The sequence below is a fragment of the Abrus precatorius genome, unplaced genomic scaffold (genome assembly GCF_003935025.1).
Source record: "Abrus precatorius isolate BTA unplaced genomic scaffold, Abrus_2018 Scaffold3, whole genome shotgun sequence".
Lineage (NCBI taxonomy): Eukaryota > Viridiplantae > Streptophyta > Magnoliopsida > Fabales > Fabaceae > Abrus > Abrus precatorius.
Genome location: NW_020874373.1, coordinates 10240449 through 10254777, shown reverse-complemented (window position 1 = coordinate 10254777; position 14329 = coordinate 10240449). Strand labels below are relative to the sequence as shown.

At 33.6% G+C, this 14329-nt stretch overlaps 1 protein-coding gene across 4 annotated transcripts; it reads right to left on the bottom strand.

Annotated features, from left to right (window-relative positions):
* Positions 1-5219: 5219 nt before the first annotated feature.
* LOC113861387 (transcription factor bHLH48-like) lies at positions 5220-11531 on the bottom strand. Of its 4 annotated transcripts, XM_027494178.1 has the most exons (8): positions 10690-11489; positions 10441-10569; positions 10260-10325; positions 7208-7276; positions 6640-6711; positions 5971-6178; positions 5686-5853; positions 5220-5603 (listed from the first exon to the last, which is right to left on the bottom strand). In XM_027494178.1, exons 1-7 carry the CDS (start codon positions 11200-11202, stop codon positions 5843-5845), a joined length of 1068 nt encoding a protein of 355 aa, XP_027349979.1. In that variant the 5' UTR covers positions 11203-11489; the 3' UTR covers positions 5220-5603; positions 5686-5842. The 4 variants fall into 4 exon arrangements, with proteins under 4 accessions (XP_027349979.1, XP_027349978.1, XP_027349980.1 ...); XM_027494177.1 differs by lacking the exon at positions 5686-5853 and having other exon boundaries at positions 10690-11531; XM_027494179.1 differs by lacking the exon at positions 5686-5853 and having other exon boundaries at positions 5971-6120.
* Between the last annotated feature and the right edge of the window lie 2798 nt (positions 11532-14329).

The window sequence follows — 14329 nt, the reverse complement described above, 5'->3', positions numbered from 1 at the left end:
GACTTGTTGCAAAGAATCTGACTTTCTTGGGATACTGATACAGATTTGCAAAGGTTGGTTCAAGAGCTTGATCAAGATTCTTCTACTCATAAGCATTACTCTTGGCAACGGTCAGAACTTAGGAGAAAAGGCAGGTTGGTCATTGGTAAAAACTTGGACTTAAGAAAGGATTTACTGCATTGGTTCCATGCTTCTACAGCAGGTGGACATTCTGGTATTCATGTCACCTTGCAGAGAATGAAAAGGGTGATCTTTTAGAAAAGAATGACCAAGGATATGCAAAAATATGTTCAGCAGTGTAGCACATGTCAACAATGTAAACTTGAGGCAGTAGCATCACCTGGTCTACTTTAACCTTTTCCACTTCCTGGTATGGTATGACAACAACTAACCATGGACTTCATAGAGGGCTTACCTTTGTCCTTTGGTAAGTAGGTTATTTTTGTAGTTGTTAATAGACTAAGCAAAGCTGTTCACTTCATGAGTATGACTTATCCTTACATTGCTAAAGATGTGGCTTAGTTGTTCTTGGATAACATTTCCAAACCCTATTGTTGTCAGCCAATTTTGGCAAGAATTCATGGGCTCTACAAGGTGTTCAATTGCAATTATCCTTAGCTTAACATCCTCAAACAAATGGTCAAAATGAGGTAGTTAATAGGTGTCTTGAAACCTATTTGAGATGTGTATGTGCTGATAATCCTCACCACTAGTCCAAATGGTTATCACTTGCTGAATGGTGGTACAATACTTCCTTCCATAGCTCTATTTAGACCAGTCCTTATAAGGTTGTTTATGGTCAACCTCCACCTGCTTACCTTCCTTACCTTTCAGGTGAATCAAATGTGGAATTAATGGACATATGTTTAAGTAAACAAGAGGAAATGATGAAGCTGTTAAAGTTTCATTTGAGAAAGGCTCAAGATCACATGATACTGATCAACAGTTCAGTGTGGGTGATCTAGTCTATGTGAAGTTGCACCCCTACAAGCAAGTGTCTGTTGCTAATAGGAGTAATACAAAACATGCTCTTAAGTAATTTGGACCTTTCACGATTTTGGAGAGGGTTGGAGCTATTGCTTATAGGATTCAGTTATCTCCTAATTCCAGAATCCATAATGTCTTTTATGTGTTTCAATTAAGGAAGCATGTGGGAAGTGAGTTCAATTCTAGTACTATTCCGCATGATAATGAAGATCTTATTTTGATGAAGAAACCCAAGTTAATTCTTGACAGAATAACAATAAGGAGATTTGGCCAAGCAGCTACAAAAGTCCTAGTAAAGTGGAAACATCAATTAGCAAAAGATGCCACATAGGAGTTTGATTATGATATGCTATAAAGGTACCCTCATTTCAAGCCTTATGGCTAAGACTTATGTGGGAGAGGGGTTTGTGTTTCACATCACATCCTTGAGGACAAGGATTTTCTGATGGGGGATGAATTAATACGATCTGTTTTAGTTGATACTTTTTCTGTAAATTTTCATTAAAATGCCACGTGTAATAAGGGTGGGATCAGTAGCTAGTTCTGGTAGTTATTCCACTATTGGGGAAGTAGTTGCAAACTGCCAAGTTAATTAGTGGCTATAAATGGCAAATAAGCCTCATTTTTGTAGTTTAGCTTGTGAATTGTAATCTTCTTGTAATCTCTCAAAATTCTGATTCAATAACATTGTCTCAAATCCCTTTCTTCCTCAAAGGTTCCCTATTTTCTCATATTCTTCGAGTCTTCATACTCCTAGTTCATCTTCTTCCCTAAATTTTTCTATCATATTGTCCTTCCTTAAACGTAGGCTTTTGCGGGATTGAGGTGACTCCTCCTCCTCTAGCTCCTCCCTCACTACATTCGCTGCCACCTCCTCTGGCTCATCCCTCACTACATCTGTCGCCGCCGCCACCTCCTCTACTACTACCCCCGCTGTGTCATCAATTGCCTCCTCTGACTCCTACCCCACTACCTCACCTGCAGGCTTGCACGTCAATTGGCTGCACCTGAAACAACTTACAAAATTCAAGATGAACTAAGAATAAATATTATCAAGATACAACTTCATATAAATTTTGAAAAAATAGATAAAAAAAAAGGTTAAGAACTTGAACCTGAGGAGATCGAAGATACAAAATACAAAATTTATCAACTATTTTTTTATTTGAACTTTCTATACTTTTTCTAGATGAACCCTCGAGTCCATATATGAGATGATTTTTGAACCTATCAGTATAAAAAAAACTTTAATAAAAGATAAAAAAAAATCAATAATAATTTGAACATAGAAGTTAGAAAGTGGACTCGTACTACCATCATCACTCAGGTCATTGAATATTTGATGTCGAACATGAAGCAAAAGTTGTCTTTTTGCTTGGATGGTTCTTACTGTACTACCACTAATTTCAAGACCAACGAAAATGAAAAAAGCCACTGGCTTTTAAGGATCTTAGGAAAATTTGGGAGTGTTACGATCCTAATCTTCCATGGGACAAGGGATAATACAATCAATCCAACACATTACTCTTAGATGATTCTCCGTATAAAGTATTAATTAATCCTCCACACAACTCGATTTTTTCACTTACATTTGATCATTGCTGTAAAAATGATAATTCATTAGCTATTAGAGGTGATTTGCGAAAATATCTAAATGGATTGTCAAATGCTGAAAAATGTTCCTAAGTATGAAGAACAACATCCATTTAATCAAAAATCTATTAATGATACAAATCCATCTTAAAAATTCTACTGCAAGGCTATACGCTAGTCTTGATAAAAATGTTGGTGGACATTTGGCCTGCTAAATGAGACAGCAAATTTCAAAGCATTTTGTTCTTCCCCTTATTCAGTACACAACTATTCCTCAATTCAACAACTTGTGTTTGTTATCTGTCTTTGTTTACTACAGAAGCTGTGATATGATATTAGCTTTCAAAAGGTTGTGATATGATATTAGTTTTCAAAAGGTTTTAGCTTTTAACCCCTACACTTTTTGCAGCTGAGAAGGGAAGGAAATCTCTGGGCATCAAAGCGGAGTTTTCATTCTGCATCGTTGCTGGATTTTTTTAATTTTATTTTGCATATTTAAGAAATAATTTTCTCATCAACCTCTGTACTAGTAATACTTGAGATTTTTCTCTGCAGAAATTTTCCTATATTCAATTTTGCCTATGTTATAGTGCTTTGTAAAAGAACTACTATTCTCATTTGTATGTTTTCAAATTGGTAGTCAAAGGATTGGTGCTCAAGAGGGTGCTACTAGCATGGTTGTGAAGGTGGAACAGCATGTCTTGATCTTAATATGTGATACAACAAAAGAGCATGTGAGTCTTGTGGCCTCAGTAAAGACACACATGTTCTTTCGTTGTTGATGGAGTGAATATGGATCCTATCAAAGGTGGGGATTGGTTCACGGTGTTGATGGTATATCACGGGCATGCATGATTTGGTTTCGGATAAAAAATCAGACAGTAACAAATCAGTAATATTAGTTTGTTAGAAAACCAAATTCAGTTAGGTTTGGTTACAAAACCAAAATAGTTTTTATTTTTTGGAAATTGGTTTCATTTTAAAAATTGATTCTGAGCTAATTTTTTAAGCAAAATGGTCTAAATCAGTTGTAAACTGGTTTGACTAATTGATTTAAAACTGGTTTCTAACCAGTTCTGAACTGATTTAAACTAGATCAAAGTGGCTCAATATACATGCAACTAAAGACCAGTTTCAAGCTAAATTTTTCTAGCAGGTCTTGCACTACTCTATAAGGTACCTGGGTGTCACATCACATAATGGGAAGTTGGCGCGAGGAATATCATAGCTGTAAATGGATTTCAACAAATGGATGGTTAAAACAAGCAGAAAAAAAATTGACTACACACTCAAATTAATCATTTCTTTGATGTCGATGAAACTAGCAAAATCCAAGCTGCAAACTAATTTCAGCAATTTATTTATGTTCAACTCAGGCATCAAAAGATTGATCAACATCTATATCAGATGAGACTAGGAAGGTTATGCCAATCATTTTATTCAGCTTTGGATGTCAATACAATAAAATTGAAAGGACATATTATTCACCGCAATGCAAGCTAAGATCATTTTACAATGATTTCAACTTTTAATAGACGATAACTTTGGTCCTAGTTCCTGTTTATGCAGTTGAGGTATTCTCCAAAACACCACCAAAACCCATTTCTCACAAGACAGATTCTGTTCATTATATAAACTTACTATTTCTAATTGAATTTTCTTTCCCTTAACCACACTCCACTTGATTACATTCAAGTGACCCTAAGCCATGTTCTTGAACCTCTGCTCCGAAAAAAGAAGTACCGCTGTATAGTTAATGTTTGGCCAAGTCTAGGATAGCGCGTGCTTTAGTAATGCATGCACAAATACCGAGTTACTGGTCTTTACGTTGAAACGTTAGCCAAAATATCTGTTTGTGTCAAGTATAATCCAATACTTCAAAAACAGGCGTTGCCTAACCAAGACAATTGCAATATTATACTGCATCACATTGCTTGATTGCAAGATGTGGTCTATGCTATGTGATACCAAAAATGAATATTAGTTGTCATTTTATCATTCTTGGCTCTTTTTGGAAATCAATGATACCATCCAAAATCGGCCTCTAATACATGATGATATGATGGTCACTAATCACCAGCTGCATTTGAGAAAGTGATTTACCGTCAATTTCCCCTGATATCTTTTTCTTGTGCTTTAGTAGTTGAGAAACCCGAAATCATCCGTTCTCCTATTACTCAGTCTGCTTGGAATTGGTAGTATAGATTTTTGCAATATTTAGAAGATTGCCTACTCAATTGAGCTAAATTCTTGCGTTTTACCTTGGAGCATAATGCTAAATATTTTGTGAAACAATTTTTGCCATATCATTTGCATAGTTACACTTTCATGTATACAGAATGTAGGAGTTCTTCAAGGTACTTCTGTTTCTAATTGAAATTCCTATTTACCTCCACTGCTTCATTACTCCGTCTATTTTGCAATTAAAATGTTTCTTTAGTCTACCGAATAAAGCAATGAAAGTCGAAAAGGGATCTCAGTGCAAGATAACAATATAGACCGGCTGCTCAGCACAGGGATCAACGATAAACATGGGACTTCATGCTTTTATGATTTGAATGGGAAAAGAAAAAAGACAGAAGAAAGAAACACTGCGTGTAATTCAGAATTGAAGTATCATGTTTAGAAAAATCCTCATAAAAAGCCAATCATCTAAGTAGCATTCAATAAAAAAAGTAACTCACTCCCATGATAGTTCAGTAACAGTCCGTTCTATGATTTTACAATCTTAAATCAATCACCTCATGGATTGAATGACCCCTATAGTTAGTATACATAGTAATAATAATATTATATAAGGATAGCATACCAATTCTTCTACCTTTCTGGTCGAAGAAAATACAGGTTTCCAACTGACTCTGACAAATAGAAGACATGGAAACCCTGCTAAATGTTGAGACCGCTCAAATCACTGCTAGCTGCGAATACTATATTTGATATATACACTACTGGGCTGATAGCTACTGGTTCGACTTCTGTACGCTTTCACAGTTCCATCTTCAATTGATTTGAGTGCAGAGATGCTGTAACAAAATTTAAATTGAATTTAAATACCTTTAATTTTTCTTCCGATAAATAAAAAACTTTGAAACGTAATCTCTTTACTTCTGTAATTAGTATTTGAATTAATTCCTTTCCACCAATATGTAACTTCAATTAACAGACTGGAATCCTCCATTTATTACTTATGAGTGAGCATCCATCCAAGATTCCCATATGATTTCCGTTATGACAATATCCCATCAAAATACCGAAAACAATTCTAATCCCCACCTGCTTATTACGACCATTATCAACGGCAGTATCAATTATGATTCGAGGGACTTCGGAAAATTTTCTGCTAAATATAGTTAGTGAGAGTAGACAATAGAAGCTAAGATTCTGATTTACCTGAGTTTGCCGACGAGTCATAACTTAAAAGTGAGTTTTCTGGAGTCATGAAATTATGGTTGTCGTCTTCTCTCGCCCATAGTGGTTGGTGAAATGTGTCGAATTGCCACTGTTGTTGATAATGCTGTCGGTTACCATTGAGTGGGATTTCTGGCCACATGGGAGGTGTAACCATGCTAGGTAAGTTACTGTCCATTAGAGATGCCCCCTGTAAGTTACAGAGGAGATTTTCTCAGCAGTTCTTGTGGTAATATAAAGCATTGTACTTCATCAACATCACACACCCCAACTCCACCTCTAGCTGAAGTCATGCAAACACTCATTTTCAATTCCATAAACCACCTGTTTACAAGCATCTCTTTCCACATGTACTATTTCAGTTTCGTACAGCTATGAATTAAGCAAAGACAAGTTACATAGGACCATAGCACGTTTTGAATTTTTTATCAATCATATTTCACCTACATAATGCATAAAGGGTGTGGCACCAAGGACGACAGAACAGAATGTGCTTCAGAAAGAGAGGTCATACGTTATCACTCTACTATAGCTTTCTAGCTAAGCCAAAGAAGTTCAGTCTTTAAATTACTCCCCCAGTAAAAAATAGATAAAATTTTATTTTTTCAACGGAAGATAAAATTGAGTAAGTTAGATTAATTTATAACTTACATCAGTGGCCAATAAGCTGTCAAGGCTGAAATCAATTCTTGGGTTAACTGCTGCCAGTTTCATTGATAAGATCTACAGTCAGAGCATAAATCAGGGAGACCAAAATCATATTGATGAAAGTTGACAAAATAATAGTATAAGAAAATCGTTAACTATTGAGCATAATCACTAGACAAACCAATGACCAACTCTACAAGTATGAAACTTTTAGTCTCAAGTCCACAATATGAGGAAAGAATAGCAGGTAGAAGTGTAGAACCTTTAGGAAAGACATTTTTAAAGTAGATTACAAGCCACATAGTCCAAAATAATAGGACCAGTTTAGACAACCAATGCTTTATTTGTTCTAAATGACCGCCAAATTATTCCAGCATGCCACTCTAGCTCTGGGGGACTGAATATCAACTTTGAAGACTAGGAAGAGTTTGGGAAGGAAATCAAGCCCTTTATTTCAAACGTTTCTAAGCATAATCCATTGACTGAGAACCAAATAAATAATAATTAACAAGCATAGCCTGCTCATTCTAAAAATATTTTATGAAAAGTGTCTGCAATGTGAGAACCTGACCTCCACTTGACGCTGTAGAGATTGCACATGATTGATTATTTCATCCAGAACCAATGCCGTTCCTGATATCTGTACAGACAACCAATTCATGTCATCTATGTTTGACCTACATTAGCTATTTTGAGAATATGAACACCAACCAAATGCACTACAAAATCATATAGAGTGATTATGTGATTCAGGCTTCCGTATCAAACAAAAACAAGGGTTCATTTACGGATCAAGCCTGTATACAAATGCGATGAAACATATTACATGGTAATCGGGCCACAACAGGAGAATACATTTTGGGTCAAAACTTCAACCAGATTATTCTTCCCCCGTATTCAGAAACATCTATAAATAGAAATATTCAAATAGTACTTCAATATCATTGAGAAAATGCATGATAAATTTTCATGCATTGCAGCAAAGCTCACCAATCTCTATTTGTTTGCATCATACTGGTGACAACACAATTTAAAACCAAACCCAAAATTTTAGTTTTGGAAGATACAACAAAAATGGAGCTAAAATGAAAATGCATCTTTGAATCGATTAATGCAGAAAAAAAAGATTATTTTCTAGTTTAAAACCCTAATACCCCTAATACCATCATTTTCTTAGTTGCATTTGTTCATTTAATACCATAAAAAAAAAATAGTTATGTCTGTTCCAAATATATTACATTTTTTTTATCATTGTTATTGTTTTTGTTGCTTACCTTTGTATTTGCCAATATCACATCGAGAGCAATTTACATATAAATATGTAAATATGATTTCAGTAACTGCGTATTGTGAAATATATGATGTTGATATAAACACTTGAGCTTTAATTTTCTATATCAATGCACATGTCGTATATTATAACCGATTCTTGATGAATTAATGTTGAGGTATGTATTTAGTTTATGTTGAGGTCACATATTCATCGTCATTATTATACAAAAAGTGTTTAGGCGACATTAATTTGATTATACAGAAGTCCCAAGCCAGTTGGCTCTGCTAATTGGTAGCTGCACTACAAAAGTATGCATGTTTACTCACCACTCCTGACTATTGAAAGCTTATATAAGCAAATTCAGTTTATTTCACTAATTGTATGTTTGAGTTAATTTGTTTAAAAACATAACTATTAAGTTCCGAAGAAAGCTTTCAAAACAATTTTCTTTTTCATAATTATCGTAAAACTCAGTTTAGTTGCCTTAGTGTGTTGGGACATTCACCACGTGACGGCGAAAAGCACAAGTGGCTTTTTTGTAAGAAGCCACGTGGAATTGAGCCTTCTAGTGGGTACCATCACGTGGTGAAAGCTCCAATATTTTTCTCTTTTTATGCACATCAGCCATCGATCACATTAAAAGGCTGTGCATTAAATTATTGGAAAAAAAATCACGCCTTTTAGTCTTACCTAGTAACAACACGTGTCCCAACTCCAAATTGTCCAGTCAAGCGTGATTTGTAAGAAGGCACAACTTCATGTGGCTTTTAGATGATCACACATGAAATTGTGCCTTAAGAGTTATCGACCTACGCTAGTCTATGAAAATACGAGGATAAAGATACCTCAACATTTTTCTTTCTTGTTTTTTTGGGTCTACCTCAACATCTTTCTCGATCAGCTTAAATAGGAGTACAGTTGAAATGACGAGGCACCTAATTTGCAATTTTTTTTTATGTCAACAAACTTACAAAAAAAAATAAAAATGAAGACCCAAAGACTGCGAGAAGCAAGTGCAAAGAAGGGAATTTCCTTTCATACTTTTTTTAATTATTCGCATCGCTTGGTTTATTTTTATATATATGAAATTTAAAAATTATATACATTAAAATATGGTATTTTAAAAAAATTACAAAAATATAATATTCAAAATCGTTTATGACGGTTTTTAAAAAAAATATAAAAAATTAAATCTCGTCAATAACGATTTTAAAAAAAAAATTATATAGTACAAAGAAACATCACTAACGATTTTCTACTGTGATTTTTTTTTATCAAAATCGTCACTGAATTTTTTAAAAATTTTCATATTTTTGTAATTTTTATAAAACACTAATTTGGTAATTTTTCTTTTTTTTCATATAAAAAAAAGCCGCATTGCGTTAGATATTTTATTATTAATTTTAAAATTAGATTTCAGAAATATTTTATAAATTATTTTCTGAATTTAATTTCTAAAAAAATTAATACAATTGAAAATTTGAATTCCAGAAAAGTATTTATAAATCAATTTTTAAATTAAATTTTTAAAAAATTATTGAACTCTCTTTTGAAATTAAATTTCCGAATAGAAGAAATGAAGTGTTAAAAATTTCTCAAAGAAAAGAGTATTTAGAAGCTGGCATGCACGGGTCAAGTACATCAAGGAATTAGTTATGTCTAAGGCTTGTTATATTCGAATTATCCATCAAGGCATGTTAAACTAAGCTCTATTGGGTGTTGATGGTACAGAATCCCTCATCCTAGAGCTTAGTTTATGAACTTCAAGACTTAAAATATGGGCTAGAGAGCATAAAAGCCCACTTAGAACCCAGTTTATGAGCTTCCAAGATTGAATATGGGCCGAGACGTACAAAAAGTCCTTCCTATTGTTACAAAAAAGACCCCAAAATTAAAAACAAATAAATTTAAAATTATTCTAATTTCCGAAAGTGACCAATTTGTTCACAAGTTTATTATATATTATATTCAATATCAGCGAAAATCTTCACAGTTTAAAATGACTAAACAAACCTTTGGAAAAAGATTTGTAACCAAAAAGAAACCCCCCAAAAAAGCAAAACTAAAGAAGGTGAAATTACAAAAATACCATGTTTGACACTCGTTGCCAGTGGGCAGTGACTTCTCTTGATGTAAAAGCAATCACTTTTTTTTTAAGGTGTTGAAAAGGTGACAATGACAAAAACCGTTATTAAAGTCCGTAACCAAGAGATATAATTGCACTTTTGGGAGACAAATTAGACGGAAAAGGATGGCATAATCCAAAAGAATGAATAAAGCACGATTAATTATTTCCAGTAACCAAGTATTTAAGGTTTTAAGATTAAGACCACAAGAAAGAGAGACCAACCTTGTCGCAGCCTGGGACCAGCTCTTGCAAAAGCTTCATGCGAGCATTGATCTTCTCTCTCCTAGCCTACAGCAGAAACTCAATTAAATATTAGAAAATAAAAAAAAAACATTAAACTTCGATAAACACACTAAAGTGATCGGAATTAAATAAATTAATTAGTGATTAATTAAGCGGTTACCCTTTCTGCCAAGCTATGGCTGTCTGTGGCTTGACCTCGACGAACTCGAACATGGACGTAAGGAAGCTTCTCGCCGTCACCGGAGGACTCATCGGCGACGCTCTTACTCTTCTTCGACGACCCTTTCACCTGAATTCCACCAAAATAATCCATTAGGTCGCGTTTTGTTCATTTGAATTCTACGGAAAACACAGAAACCCTAACTCTCGGATCTGTTGCAATTGGGGAGGAGGATAACGTTATCGTTACCTTCTTCTCTCTCTCTTTTCTCTTCGCGGTCCTCTGATTCTTGTTCTCAACCGCGGGATCCGAAACGCACCCCTGAGTCGAGCAGGGGTTCGAATCAGTCTCTTGCGGCTCGTTCTTCACCTTATCCAAATTCGAACCGGACCCGGCGGGGACCAAGAGCGCCTCCCCCGGCGGCGGAGAGTTATCGCCGGCGAACACGGAGAATTTGGCGGCGCGTTCGATTAAGGCGGCGTTGGAAGGGAAAGTCAAATTGCCACTGAAAGAGTTGAGCAGATAGGGTTTCTGATTCATGCCGACGTGGCAACTAGGCGGTTTCCGAGCGTCGGAATCCGGCGCGTGAAGGAGCTCGACGGCCTGCGTCGGCGGGAGCTCAAGCAGCGCGGTGAATGAGCTGGCGTTTTCCGGCGCCGGCGCCGGCGCCATGATTCCTTGGATTTCTTCGTTGAATTGAATGGACTCGAATGTGATACCGTCGTGAACGGATCCGCGCAATCCTCCCGTAGTTTGCTCCATTGAGCGAAGTAAACACAAAGGAGAAAATCCAATTGAACCGGTTACACCTCCAATTATCTTAATTTGACCAGTGTTGAACCGTGACAGTGTTGAACCGGATCGTTCGGTTCAGGAAAACGGTCGAGATTGGATAATGGGGAATATGTTTGGGGAATTTTCTTGCGAATTAGATATAAGAAGCAGTGCTTCAATGGCGGTCAATCTCTTCTCTCTCTCTCTCTCTCTCTCTCTCTCTATCTATCTCTCTCTCTATTTCTCTCCGGTTCTGTGATTCTGTCTGTGGGATTGCTTCTCAGCCATTTGAAGTACTGCGAAAGCAACGTTGCTACGCTACGGTTACTCTGCTACTGTTGAATTATACGCGTACGGTTACAGCCATACGGTTTCGTTGAGGTGAGGTTAAAAGATTGGGGACCACCACCCTAAGTAAGAGGGCCCCATGAATTTGGAATTTCGGTTTTTTAATTTTCAGAAATATTGGTTTCGATTAAAGAGCCTTCGATCTCCACCGTCGATTCTGTTTGATCTTTTTTTTACGCATTATTTGTGTCCTTTTTACGATTACGGAGATTCCATGGATGACAAATTCAGCTGTTGATGAAAAGAAACCCATTGGAGTGTTCCGTATTCTAATCGATTTGTTGCTTTTCTTCAATTGCCGTTGAGACTCGTAAACTTGTATTCTTTCCCTTTCTTTGTGAGCCTTTTCAAGTTATTTCAGAGACGTGATTGACATTATAAAGCAGTTTTGCTATATTTAGGTCATTGAAAGCGCTTCTAATCCATTCATTATCTCCTTCTCGAACTTCTTCTCATTTTGCCTAATCTCATTCCTTCAATAATTTATTGCTTCCACATTATTGTGCTTCACATGAGCAAAAAGTTCCCGCTAAACTTCCTCTAATCAAAAGTTTAATTTTGTTTTTAATTCAGGGACTCAGTGGTAAAACCCAATTGATTTTAATGTTATGTAAGTACTATAAAGTTTTGCATTATCATATAATGACAATTTAATTTTAATTATATATGATATATTGTTTAATAAGTTTAATATCTTATTTAAGTTTTAAAGTTGTAATACTCGTTACAGGAAATGATAACATATCTTTTGATCACAACAATATTGATATATTAAAAGTAAACTCTACAAATTTTGCTTGATATAATGATGATAATTAGATTTGACCGTATGATCACATGTAGATTATCTAAGTTCATTATTTTTAGTCTAAATTAAGTGGCTTAATTAAACTTTATTTTATACATTATATATTTTATATTTAAACGTATTTGTTTTCGAGAAGTTAATGATGATCAGTTGAGTTGATAGATAACTAGTAACCTTAATTTCTAATATTCGAGTCATATGCTGAGAAAGGCAATATATGTTTCTCAATCATAGGTCCCTAACTAGGCTTCTTATTGAGTAATTAATTCTTCTTACAATTTTGGCTATTCACTTAAAATTAGTAAGTTGAGTAGTAGTCAAGTAAAATAAAATAAACATAGAAAGATGCAATTAATGCAACAATAAAATGTCGAGGCTTAAATATATACATATAAAAAAAAAGGGTTAGTCGGTGTCTTAAGAATATTAATTAAAGAAAAAAATAAAAATATTTTATTAAAAATGTAAAAATTATTTATTTTCATAATTTTAATATATTTTAACATAAGTTATAATAAAGTAATTTTTTCATGTCTCGAAGGATATATGTTAAAAAGTTTAAAAAATTATGAAAGATAAAATATTTATTATTCTATTATCAAATACGTGAATTAATTATTAAAAAATTGTTCAAACTTAACATTTTAAGTTCGAGTATATATATTTTATCTTTCTTAATCTATGTTTTTAGATATGTATTAAAACATTATTAATAAAAAGTTATTGTGTAGTGGTTTATTAAAATCAAAACATATATTATATCTTTTTAAAATATTTTTAACATTATTTGTCAATTAAAATTAATTTTTAATAAAAAAATTATATTTAATATGATCATATACACTAGACTAAAACTCTAATTTTGATTAATAAAAATACTAATAACACCAGAAGAATTAAACCTAAATTTTATCTATTCATGAATCAACATATTCTAAAGAAATTCATTGGCAAAACCTTAAAAATAAACAGACGAGTGCTAAATATAATTTGAAAGTAAATATCGAAATAAAATCGTGAAATATGGAAAGAAATCGAAAAGTAACAAGGAGACGAAAACAATGATGAACTAAATTGTGTCCGTAAATTTTTTATAACTTATACATTAGTGATATAACATAAAGTTTATATACTTTTAAACAAACCAAATTAAGGCTGGATTGGTAGGCCGCTCCTAAATATATAAGTTAAGCATGAGCCCAAATTCTGTTTTCAAATTTTTAATTGACAATTTAGATTAATCTCTTTTAAAATATAGAAATTACTTAATGTAAATTTAATAAAAATATTAAATATGTTTAAGAGATTCAATTATCCCTAATTATATCAGGTTTTGTTGGTGATGTTTAAACTAATGCTAAACATAAGATTATCTCACAAAATCCTTTTGTATTAATTTATATTCTAGTGATTCTCTCTCTCTCTCTCTCTCTCTCTCTCAGTCAATTCCTCCATTGAGTTTAAAAAAAGTTCTAAAAGAAAATTACTCCCAAACGCTCTCTTAGTCTTGTTATTAATACTAAGTCCTTGCTTGAGTTAGCCAAGAACTCTGCCAAAGATGAAGCAAAGGACTTTACGAAGAAGGAACAAAAATGCAGCAACTTGTGAGCTCCCGCGAAGTCTTAGGAATTGTTTTAAAACGAAGCTTTGGAGAAAAGAAAATGAGAATAAAATTTTTATTTTAAATGAACATATTTTTAGTTTAATATTTTTAAAAAATAAAAGATATAAATAATAAATTAATATCTTATTATTGCTAACTTAAAAAAAAAATAAAATCTTTCTCTCCTTTTACTTTAAATTTTCACTTTCAAATTGAAGATGAAGAAAACGGAGGTTTAATATTTTATTTTTTAAATAAATAGAATTATATAATGCTTTATAAAATTAGATAAAATTAAACCCATTAAATTTATACTAATCTATTATTATATTTAATTATTTTAGGTATAAAATCAA